Source organism: Limanda limanda, chromosome 15 (assembly GCF_963576545.1).
Source record: "Limanda limanda chromosome 15, fLimLim1.1, whole genome shotgun sequence".
Taxonomy (NCBI): Eukaryota; Metazoa; Chordata; class Actinopteri; order Pleuronectiformes; family Pleuronectidae; genus Limanda; species Limanda limanda.
Window position 1 is genome coordinate 11,771,317 of NC_083650.1, and position 13,281 is coordinate 11,784,597.

The 13,281-nt window shown below is 45.2% G+C and overlaps 1 protein-coding gene across 2 annotated transcripts in view; it reads right to left on the bottom strand.

The window, feature by feature from the left end:
- The window catches only part of slit1a (slit homolog 1a (Drosophila)), an 89,209-nt gene that overhangs the window by 74,919 nt on the left and 1,009 nt on the right, over positions 1 to 13,281 (bottom strand). For both annotated transcript variants that reach the window (XM_061087640.1, XM_061087641.1), the window contains exon 2: positions 1,978 to 2,049. In XM_061087640.1, the coding sequence (XP_060943623.1) occupies positions 1,978 to 2,049 (72 nt within the window). The remainder of the gene's footprint in view (positions 1 to 1,977; positions 2,050 to 13,281) is intronic.

Here is a 13,281-nt window from a genome sequence, read left to right on the forward strand (position 1 = left end):
GATGAAAAGGTGGGCAGGGGGTCAGAAAGTGTTCGAGGGGGAAACTGAGTTGGACTGTGAGGTTTTTTAACAGTTGGCACAATTAAAAGACAGTAGGCTGTGTGTGTATGTGTGCCTGTTGGATAGGATCAATGGACAGAATCAGAGTTTAAGGCACTACATCAAGGATATTAGTCTGACAAATGCAAATATGGATGCACACAAACACACAGGCAGTTGCACTTCCTGGCCCCAACCTACTTTGCCAAAGCCAACGCACAAAAAAAAGGAAGGCTGGGATGGTTTTGGATGTGTTACAACAACACAAGGTCAGGAATGAGAGAAAAGCGTCCAGCGGCTTCAGAAGCAACAAGAGCTTCCCTTCATTACGTGTACAACTGTTCTGTGTTGGAGCAAAGCTCTCATGTCTCCTCTGAGGCCGCGCCGCGACTCAGCAGTCTGGGCTTCCTCCCCATCGAATATAAATGCTAATCACTGTTCGCACTCCAAACACACAGAGGGAAGTGTAATTCACCTCTGATCTCTTTCTCATGAATTTAGATGGAAGTGAAAAATTGGTCGTGAGTACTTTTGAAGCGAGAAAACTTTTTTTTTTTCGCAGAGAGTCATCTAGCCTTTTTGTCTACTTTATTCTCATATGGTTCAACTGTTGTTCTCCATCCACCCCCCACCACACACACACACACACCCATTTTTTTTATCTAGACCAGCCGAGCACTCCGAACCAGATGAATGGTGGTAAATCAGCTGTGTTGATTTTAGACTGACAGGAGAGGTGGCAGCTGACTGTAAAGATAAACCTCTGTTCCTGTCGGGCTCCTTCTGAGGGTTGCCCAGGGGTCAGCAGGGTCAGAGGTCTAACTACTGCTAGTCTCGGTTCTAGCTGCTGCCCCCTCGGAGATCGCCCCCCCCCCCAATACACAAAGACAGACTTCATTTTTATGGTTGCACATGCAGACACGCAATGCACCCACACCATGCTAATCATGCGTCATGTATATGGTCGTCTGAGACATTTGAGAAAGCGAGCAGTGTGTGTGTGTGTGTGTGTGTGTGTGTGTGTGTGTGTGTGTGTGTGTGTGTGTTACATGCGGTGCAGGGGTCGTGTTGTGAGAGAATTTGGCTTTTTACGGCAAAGGGAGCTCTGTCTTTAATACCCCTGCAAGGAGTTGTTTCCTTCTTACTTGCTCGTGACAAGCTGGTGACATGAAGGCATTTAACCTCCACGTGGGGGTTGGAGGGCGGTGCAGAGAAGGAGGCATGCGTCGGAGGACGAGAGGGGACAAGGAGCGGTGGGGACAGGCGAGGAAACAGAAGGGGACACCAGGGGGATGGGCGAGTCACGACCAGGCTCGAAAATAGTCGAGCTTCGCTGGGTAGAAGGAATTATGGGCAGCTCGTGTTACCTCAAATGTGTTCGGGTCTACCCGGCTTCCTCTTCAGCGGAGGTTTTTAACACCTATGCCACAACTCACGAGTGTGTTTCGCGCACGCACACACACACATAGACACTTGTGCAACTACTTTATTACCTGAAGTCACAAGTGCTTTTTAATTTCAGCACAGGGGGGAGGCAGTGACTTCGCCTGAATGTGTTAACTGTGTGGAGAGCCTAGTTGTAGTGGCGCTTGTGTACACATTACATGTTGATGTGTGGGAACAGAGGGCAAGTGAGTGTGTCTGAGGGACAATAAGTGCTACTACAACAGGCTGAATACAGTGAGAGAAGTCCATTACATCAGGGGCTACAGTCACTCAGCAGCTTAATGTACTCCCGAGTAGCCCACTCGACGGAAGCATCTCCACTCCGCTGGGTTTGTGCCAGTTTGAGCTGCAGGTCTGTGCAACTCGTGAGCTGCAAGGCTGGACGCAGCTCTGGCAGGCATGAATAGATAAACTCCGACACAGACATGCACTGCGGGATACACATACAAACATCCCATCACTGCGCACAAAAACACGAAGCCAAGTACTTACAGAACTCGGAGGTACTTGAGTCCAGCGAGGTCACTCTTGGTGATGCGTGTGAGGTTATTCCCATTCAGCTCCCTGCGAAGACAGACACAGAAAAACACATATGAATAATACATCGTTAGACTCCCTCTGGACCAGCTCAGCCTGATGACTGGAGGAGCAGACGATGACACGGAGGCATCTTTGTCTACTGATACCTGAGTCAAATTTTTTATCTGGAGCATGAAAACAACCGCACAACTTCACATACACACACACAGACACACACACATTGCCCTGAGCTGTTAGTTCAAGCATACTACTGGTGTAATATATGCTGAGAAAGTCTATAATTGCTGGTGTTTTCATGAAATGCAAATTGCTTTAAATGTGATGTTAAATGTAACATACACTGCCGGGGTTAGAAATGGAAAGGCTGCGTTAAAGGGGAGTTCATGTTTATTTCTAATACCACTGGGAGAAATTAAGGAGTCCTATTAAAATGGAAGCCCCATTTGAGTAGCCTGTTTGTCTTTCTATTCCAGCCCTCTCCCATCGACACCCATAACGCCGGCCCCCTGTCTCTGTCTGCCGCGTCCCTCCGCTATTGGTGGGGATTAGCAGGAGCCAGTTGAGGGGATTTGGGAAGGGCCACAAGGCCAGAAAGCTAAGTGCTGTGGATATAATGGGAGCAGGCTCCCTGCTGAGAGCTGGCAAGCACGGCTAAAAAAGAGAGGAGACAAAGTATTTGAAAAAGAGAGGATTTGAATTTAATTTTGGTTTCTCACAAGTATTATTGTCAGTTTCTAACTGGTTGACAATAATAATTACCTCTGTCAACCCTGTTTATTTGTAAGATAATGCAAAAACTAATCTGCAGATGTCCACAAAACTTGGTGGAATGATGTAAAATGGGAAAGAAAATAAAAGCATTCCATTTTGGTGAGGATCAAAATCAGAGGACAGACCGTTTTTCACTTTCTTGAACAATGTTCGGGAGTTTTCTACATTTGCTTTGATTTCTCAGAGAATAAATTCATGGATCTTGGTGAAAAACATCTGGCATATAGGGACTGATTATTATGAATAAGTGCAATTTGGTGCAGATCCGACAAAAAAATTCTGGATCTAGTGAATTCAAATATGGTTTCTTAAAGGGACTGTCCGGCCTACCGAGTGCCATTCTCCCTCTCAATGTGTTGTGTATTTGATAACTCCAGAGGTAGCGTACAGAACCTGCGGTTGTTTGGTGGATTCAGTTTCAACTGTTGATATAAAAAAGGTTTGTATTGTTATTTGTTTCTGCAGAACTCTGTGGAAGATTAATATTTAACCGTTAGCAGATTGTATTCTCATGAAAAAAGCCCACAAAACCGTACGAGCCACCCAGGTGCAGAGACAAGTCAAAATACAGAGAGTTTCTCTGTGCTACTGCACTTCCTAAGCATTATGGGTCCACCCGACCCTGACCTCCCCAACCCCCCGCCCCAAAGTACAACCAAAAAACTGGTTCCAAATCTACGCCAAAAGCGCCGGTCTCTCTCCCTCAGTCACTCTCTCCTTCTCTCGTCTAATGACCACTCCAGGGACTGTAGCGTTATGCAGTAAGGAAGAGAACGGTCATTATAGACAGATGGTGTGTGTGTGTGTGTGTGTGTGAATGTGTGTGTGTGTATGTGTGTGTGTGTGTGTGTGTGTGTGTGCATGCGTGTGTACACAGGTGCATCGACAGGCCAAGCGACAGGTCCACGGGAAATAAATAATGGACTGGGCTTCATTAGCCTGGGCTCTGATACACACACATGTGGTGCTCATTACAGGTGCTTACGCAGATAGCCGCACACACACACATACACCCACACACACTTCTGGATTTCCAATGTCTTATCTTCAGGGTGGTCAGTCCGGATGACATCCGGAGAACATTTAAGAGGAGAAAGATAGAAGAGGAGGAGGGACGGTAAAAGCGAGGGGTGGCAGGGAGAATGTGTGACTCACACAAACAAGTGAAATCACACTTTTATCCTGCAGCTACGAAGTCTTGATTCATCCTGTAATAAGAGACATGTCATAGTTTCAGCATGTACTGTGGTGGTTGACTAATCAGACAAACTCTCAAAGTATTTTGTGCGTAGAGATGTGGCGATTGAACTTATCTCCCTGCGCTCAGAGGATGTTGCAATATCCTGCTGCAAGAGTCACCTGAAAGAGCACATTGGCCGTGCACCTGCTCATCAATGCAGGTGACATTTAGGCAATGCTCAAATGCCACCAGCATCTTATGATGTTTAAAATAGTCATAGCCAACGCTGTTTATTTCCTATTCTGACCTTTTCCGGTGGCATTTTGCAATAGAGACCCTGATGTTCAAAAGGCCTTGAAATTGAGCAGGTAATATCAGTCCCACTATAGCTCGTATGCTTCAAGGACTCACGACTTATGTACAGTATATGGCCATGACCTTCTGCAGTTAACCGTTATGAGAAGAGCTGGGGATAGCACTTTTTAACATTCACAGTAACGAGCATGCCTTTTGAAGTGGACACTTGGCTTTATGAAAAGAGCACATGGTCCATATAAATTGTTATAGCTCCTGCGTGGTGTTTGACCCATCTGATGATGTCTGATGACCCAGGGGAGTGATTTGTCTCCGGGGGGATCTTGCCAAGTTACTCCCTTGTCTGTGAGGATGCTCTGCTGCTCGGGCTGATGGAAAATAGCTGGGATTCCCATCAGCTTCAGACTGGGAAGTAACTTTTATCATAGTGCGTGCACACACACACACACACACTGAAGTGATATGTCAATCTCATGATAATTGGTGCACGGTTCTGCATGGATGAACACGTCTAGGTGAACCCACAACTTATAGAAGAGAATATGAACTCCAGGCATTCATACAGTCTGGAGTCATGGGTTCTCATCTATGTGTTAACTCCACTTCTAAATAAGTGCACTGTGCTCCAAAGTAATACATGGAGTCAATGGCTCAAAGGAAAATCTGCTGTTTATTAGCTACAATATCAGTCAGTGGTATTTTTCTTTGTTTTACAATCAAAAGGAGCTCAGCAATGGTTTTTGGCACAGCAGCAAAGGCAGGCTCACTCCTTTCATACACAGATGTTTTGTAGTATGGACTCCATGCGGGTTTTCACATCATGGTACTTCAGTATTACTTCAGAGGCTGAAAATTATTAGGTACCATTCCCAGTTCCTACAGCGAAGGATTTCCACCTCCAGCTGCTTTAGTCAAATCCATTCCATCCTCTGGAAACTCTGTAAGGATCCCCGGTGCTGACACACTTCCTGGAGAGCAAGTGGATTTATGACATCACTATCTAATCCTTTTTCATCCTCTGTCCCGAGCTGATTGATGCCTGAGAGTACTTCCTGGTGCACCTTCCCATGGGCGGACACGCGGCAGCTACGCTCCACTGCTCTACATCTCTATAATTCAAAGGGGGCTCAGAGGAGTGCTACAATGCTGAAAAACTCATTATGTTTATTTCTGCCAGCTGCTGGGGTCCCTGGGCCGAGGGGGACCTGGTTCGCATTGAGAAACTTTACATAAAATGAAACCCCACGACTGGAGGGAGGATAAGCAAACACGCCAGCTCGCTATAAGGCTTGCATCCACATACACTCAGGCGGATAGAGATATCCACATGTGCTGACCCTCACACACGAAGACCACATAAATATACAACATCGAGGAAAAAACACACAAGCACCCCTACTGGCATGCACACAAACAGCGCCAGTGGGAAAGTCAATTGTTCTGCTGGGAACAAAGAACATAATGATAACAAGAGAAACTACTGCTGGCTGTATAGCTTTCCACCAGCGGTATCGATTTATGCAGACACTGCAGAGATGAAATTAATACAGACGGAGTGGGACAGCAAGGGCTCGCAAACAAGTCAAACTGATGAGTCAGACTCTTAAACAACCCATAATAAGGCAGACCACTCAATATAAAGTTCACAAGTCTCAACAGTCTTGTCAAAGCTGTCTTTTTGTATTGATCAGCTGTCACACTTTGGTCTCTAGAGTTGGGAGGGCACTGAAAAGTTGTTGTCACACTCTTTTTCTGCAATGTACTGTATATGAAAATGTGCTCCCTCGCTGGGGTTAGACACGACTCACGAAGACGGGTCACTGTAGCTACCAAGCTTTAATTTAGACTTAAGCTTACAGCCACAATAAAAACCATGAACAATATAAATAATAGTAGCGGGCTGTAGAAAAACATAAGCAAGACAAGAAGTCAAGAGTCCAATAAATAAAGGTGTGTGAAAAAATTTATCGGCTGCATATGGTCAAAGCGTAGCCAGCTCAGCATCAAGGCTGAATGACTCTAGCTTTAATTATTTAAAATGTATATTCCTAACCTAACATGATAGAAAGCCTTGACTCCTCGCCAGCACTTCTGCTTATTTTCTTTCAGAATGAAGTTGAGCAATGAACTGTCGACACGATGATCCTTCATCCACAGGTCAAACTGGACATTGAGGAAACCCGCTATATTGCAAGTTAAAGTTTATTCAAAATCTAGATTGGGTCTACCATAAGGATTTTGACAGGAAGTACATTTATCTGGCCTCCTTCCTCTTTAAAATTAGATTTAAATTACCTGTCAAGGTTCTATATTTTTTTGCAGTGCAGCCATTCTGTTTGGCTGCTGTTGGCACCGCAGGACCATTTGTCCTGAACAGGTTTAGCCTGGCAGGGAAGACAGAAGCCAGCTGATTTGAGGATCGGTGGCACAGCGCTACCCGAGCTCCATGCTGAGGAAACAATCTTATGACCAGGAGCCCGAGGTCTTGTACTGTTGAAGCATGAACGCCCATTAATCAACAATCCCACACTGATAAGGGTATCTGACCGGCCAGTGAGCGCACTCCCTAATGAATGAAGTAAACAGGCTGAGAAGCTGCCAAAGAGCGAAGCGGTTCTCCTCCTCCAGACTCGGCAGCATATGGACGTGACAGCCGTGAAACACGCAGGAGGAGAGGAACGATAGAGTCACTGCGAGAAAGAAAAAGAGAGAGCTTCTCTGACAGTGCTGTTAGCTGCCTGAAAGCGACGGACTGGAGAAGTGTGGTGGATTGTTACGAGGAGACGGGGAGCTGTGAGGAGCTGATGGGCTGTCTGGGAAACGTCAGCAAGGACACAATGCCTCAACGGCTGGTAGACTGGACAGAGAAAGTGACCTACATACTAGCTGGGCCAACGGACTGAAGGACCAGGCAGTACCATCCTGACTCACATAGTCCAAGATTGAGAAATTTAAAGAAAGAAAGAGAGAGAGAGAGCGAGTGAGAGAGAGAGAGCAGACCACCATGACCAAAATAACACACTTTAAACCCAACTGGAACACTTCTATCCAGACTGAGAGGTCAGATTTCTGCTCAGCTTGAACAAAACATTCCCTCTCCTTTGAAATGTGGCTTTCAGACGTGCAGTTAGTTCAACTGTACATTCTTATGTGTGTGTGTGTGTGTGTGTGTGCGTCAGCGAGCGTCTAAGTGTGCATGCGTTCAGTGTGTTAAGACTGTGCATGAGGGTTTTCCCGGCTCCTGGGCTCCTCAAGGGCTATTTACATAATTTTTTTTATTGTAATTTTATTCCGCTTTGTCAGTGCCTAAAAAGCAAGACTGCTGATAGGAAAGGTATACATCAAGCAGACACATACAGGCACTCACTCACACACACACACACACACACACACACACACACACACACACACACACACACACACACACACACATAACCCCTTGTTGAGCCTTGACCCGCGTAATCTCCTGCATCTTGCTGAGCCCCTCTCATTTTTTTTAAACAGCTACAGGTAAAAGTCAGGGACCCGAACCCAAGCATCTGTCTTTTGCTGTTGTTACCTGGCCTTCACACCATGCAACTGCAACCTTGAGGAGGAGACCCGTTTGTTTTTTTCTCCCAAGTAGAACACGCTGCTGTCAGCAAAACAAAAAACAGACAGATAGCGGGAAGGACCGGGAGATGGGAGAGGAAAAGGGGAGGCAGGGCAAAATGCATGGGAGGAAAGTAGCACGCAGACACTTTGTGATCAAACATAGATAACTTATGACACTCTCTCAGGCCGTAGTGAATCAATTAAACATCTGTTCCGATGTGTGTTGCTGCCACAGGCTGGGAAAAGAACACACGGCAGACTGTAGTAGAGACAGACACAGAGGGGTCTTTCATGGTTTATACTGTATCTGTAGTTTGTGTAGCGACAGACGCCGAGGTTCTGTTGTGGCTTGGAGTCACACATGAAGGCATTGAGCCTGTGTGAATGTGTACTTTGACTGTGTCATATGGACAAAACATCTGCTCCGCCACATCCACACAGAAGACCGGGGAGAAGTTTGAGGCATGTGCAATGACGACTGGTAGTTTGATGGATGCTGCGTGCGTGCTTGAATCTGTCTATTCACCCCCATGAATAAAGAGTTGTTCTTCCACTGAGCACACTGAGAACTAAGCTCATCTGCTGGGAGACGTCTCCTGCAGCAAAATATATAATCCAAAGCAATTAAATGATCAATTAGTGTAGGAAATCTATCAACAACTATTTAGGTTATTAATCACTTATTTTAGCCACTTTTGGTGAAAACTAAAAACATCAGCATTATTTTCTCTTTGATTTCTGTATCATGCTTTTAAGAAATGTTTTATACGCTCATGTTTCATCTTTTATTATGAGCTGTCCTGTATGATTGATACTTCATTTGTTTTAAATATTATTTTAAGCTCTCTGTGCAAGGCTAAATTCCCCGCGGGACATTAAAGGTTTCATCTGTGCCTATTTTAAGACAAAACAGTTCATGGATTAAAGGGTTTAGAAAAGAAATTGAAAGAAGAGTAATTTAGTTTTATTTTTAATTTTATAATTATGGGAAAAAAATTCTGGTATTTGGTGGGAACGTTTTGAATTTGTCTAATTAATTAGTATTTTTTTCATTATTCCATTCGAAATAAAATTTACTCATTGACTTGACAGTGAACTCTTTTGCACTCGTTTGATAAATGTGCAGATCCCAAGCTGCCCCTGCATCTGGAATCCTGTTTCCTTTCAAACTTGTATCACATCAGAGGCGTGACTGTGGATTGCGAAGGCATATCTACAATGTCAGAGAGTGTTCATCAATTAAACACACACGCACACACGCACACACGCACACACGCACGCACACCCATTTATCCCCCCAACCCTTTCCCTCTTCTAACAGCAGCTTCTAACTGGCCATAGCCAGGAGGGTTAAAAGCGAAGATGCCCGTCTGAGAGATGAAAGGTGATCTACGTGGACTCTCCAAATTAGATTTTCATGCTCTGCTGAGATACAGCCACTTTTAGACAGGCGTGAAAAGCAATCACGCATGTGCACTCACATGTGCACACACACACACCTCATATATAAGTGTGCCAGACATGCACAAGTAGAAAAAGTGCAGGACATTGGCGTTTTTTTTAACACACACTCACACACACACACACACACACACACACAAACACTCACAGCTCTGCCAGGGTCATTTCTCAGCTCTCATGAGTGGAATCAAACACTTCCAGAAAGTCGATGTGTTCATCGGGACAGCCGGTCAGTACCTGTCTGCCCGTCTTTGATGCTAAGCAGTCTGTCATCGCGCCACTTAAACATACAACACACTATCTGTGCATGTAAGTGCAATTTAAAAAGGGACACATAAGACCCAAGCTAACAATTTTTTTCATTAATATTTTATTATTATCTGTGAATCAATTTCTGGACTAATTGTTTGGTTTATAAAACGTCAGCTTAATGTTCCATTGAGACATTAAGGCAATAATGTCAAATGTTTTGTTTTGACCGGACAACAGACCAAAATCCGAAAGATTTATTTTAAAATAATAATCATCAAGTTCTCACATTGGAAAAACTGTGAAAAGTTGGTGTTTATGCAATAACGTGAATAACTATCAACTAGTTACAGATACATTTACTGTCCATCAACTAATCAACGACAGAAACTCAAATAATTCTTACAGTTTCTCATGCCATTAAAAAAATAAAAAAGAGCACCGGTTGCCACAGACTATGAACAACAGTAGCTTATTACGACTCACAAAATCCTCAAACTCAGATGACAGCTACAGAGTGAGATGGCGTCCACCTCAGTCTTCAGTGCAGGAGAAAAGACCACAGCTGTGTTGCGCAGGCAGTAAATTGAACTGACTCAGTCCCAGGTCTGTAATTTCACAACGCTACACTGAGCATAAACATTCTCTGAATGATTTCCATTCCAGGCATTATCACTCCTCACGGGATTAGCGCCTACGAGGATGGATATATTAGACCAGGGGGGAAAAAGGACCTGAATGAAATTCAGTCTGGACCTATTTAGCCTTTTATGATAAATAACGTAATCTTGTTTATTCATTCATTAGCTTTGTGGTTAAGTTTACAAGTGTCTTCAATCTGTGCGGTAATCCCTTCATTAGCAATTACCACTTCAGTCACTGTGCCAGCCTCGTCCAACACCCCACCTCCCCAGCTCCACCCCTCACCCCACTTCTTTGTCTCGTCACATAGCCCGAGCTGGCAGGTAGTGGGCAGGCTGTGTTCAGTCTTGTCAGTGTAAATTATGGATCAGGTGGCCGGTGAGCTATCAGTTGTACCAGCTCTGTGCTGATGCCAGAAACACCACAGGCATTCCCTGGCATGCACACACGTAGCAAACACGCACACACACACACACACACACACGCACACACACACCCAAGCATGCACACACACACCCAAGCACACACACACACACCTCCCACCTCCACTCCCCCAAATACATACATACATGGTTATCGAATCGAGGGAGCCCCCCCATCTTCAAACACCTCTAACCCTCATGTGTTTTCATCGAACATTACTTATTCACTGCACGCATGCACAAACACATGTGGGTGTACATGCTCAAGTGTTTGAACAAACACAAGTTAATGTCAAATTTATGCAGGCATGCATGAAACACACACACACACACACACGCATATGGTGTGCAGCCTCCACCCCCTCTCCTGGATGATCTCCAATATGCCCCCAAATCTCAGCACAGGGTATTTTCTGGCACAGAAAATTCATCATCAATACCCTGGCTTTTTTTTGCAATTAGGGGATAGAACACACACACACACACACACACACACACACACACACACACACACACACACACACACACACACACACACACACACACACACACACACACACACACACACACACACACACACACACAGCTATTGCACAAATCATCTCACTCACAGAGGAGACACGTGTAATCTAAGCAGAAGGCGATAAAGCAGGGAGAGAGAGAAGCTGCAGGTTTGGTCGATACCAGTCTACCTAAAAGCTTCACTAACAACCATTGGTGTCTGTGTAAAGTCACTTTAATCAGCCTTACAGATGCAGATTTTTCTCTCTCGGCGTCTGATATCGATGCGATTACCATGTTAATTTGATATTTGGCCCCAGCAGATGAATAACGAAGCGACGGGGGAGAAGAGAGGCAGGGAGAGGATGGATACAGAGAGGGAGGGAGAGGGGGAGGGAGCGGCCGGTGGCCCGTGCGAGGCAGGGTGTGATTTTAACACGTGGAGCTCGCCGTCTCATTACAGGCCTCAGTCTGAGGAGCACAGGGGTCAGATCTGATCCAAACCCTAAGTGACAAGTGCAAATGGGATTCTGCTGTCCGTCTCATCACCCCTCCGTGCACACCCCCCACCGCACAAACTCTCACACACACTTTCTCCAAAAACCCCTCCTGCTTTAACACGCTCAAAAGCATCAACCTGTATACAAACGCACACATATGCATTCACACAAAATTCCACAAACATACCACAGACCAGCTACACAGTGTTAAGTGCAAGCTTTTCGTTTTCCTCTTGTCTGCTTCTCTTCCCAGCCGTTACACTACACCCTCTCCTTCCATTAAAGTACATTTTGCAACGTGATACACTTGAAATCGTTGTGCTTTCATTGCATTTCTACAATAAAAAGCTCCGACGTCTGGGACAACGTACTATATAAACTTAACTTGCTCATTACTCATGTTTGACCTCAGTAGCAGCTGCACAATTTCATTCACATGAACACATATTTCCCAAATTCATACACATAAATCTAACCGTGCACATGGGACCCTCGTGTGGGGCAGTGAGGGCTGTGTTGACTTGCACAATCACCTTGATGAATCACCGCGTATAACGGCCCGCAAAAAAAAAAAACACGAGAGTCTCCATTGTTATGTAGTTGCTCTCTGCGGAGGCTGGCTATCTTCTGTGTGACCTACACACACAGCTAATACAGTACATGCACCACCACACACACACACACAAAGGCAGGGACCCAGGAATAAATTGCACATGATCTCTACACACACCATGTTTCAGCCGCAGCATCCTGAGTGTGCGAGACATGCTTGAAAACATCCAGAGATGCTACAGCGATAAAATCCTCTGCTGAACATGACCTTTGAATGCCCAAACAACTTTAGACACAGAAATGCTCTTGAGTGGAGGGGCAGAGGATATTTCCAGTGTGGATGGCCAGTCATGTAAAAGGAAACCACAAAATGACCATGTTTCCTCTCTGCTTCACTGTTGAACCAGCATGTGCGCATAACTAAACCCGGAAACATGCCGACCGCTAAGCGAGGAAGAAAAAAAAAGGTGTTCTTAGAAATTAAATATGAAAAGCATAAAATATGCAGCCAGCTCCCACTATGCCAACGCTGCCTCTGACACAGGCTTTCTCTCCTCCGTTCCCACCGCATGTTTTATTCAGGACTGATATTCTAAAAGCTGAAATAGAACAATCTATTTCCCCTTGCACTCCTCACTTCTGATTTACTGATGAATATTTCAGAGGAATGTCAGAAAAGACAGAGAAACTCCACTCTGCGAGCCGGCTCCCGCCTCACCTCTCCCTCCCTCTCCCGTCCGCCCCTTTGGTTTTACAAGACAGCTACGTGATCCTCCTGCAAGACTCACTTAAGTAGCAGATTTGCTTAATTTTCTACATGATTTAACAATTTGCGGAGCGAGTGTTCAGGGGGCATGAGAAGGGGAGAGAGGGGAGTTTTTGGCCCGGGAGTGGAAGAAAGTGAAAAGGGGCGAATGGAGGGAAGAAAGGAGATAAAGAGAGACACAGTGCTCTGCAGACAGGACTCCTGATATGTGGGGGGGGGGGGGACATATTCCCAAGTAGAACAGAATTTATCCTCGTCACAGACCTGGCTGCAAATCTGGTTGTATTACAATTTGATTTAATA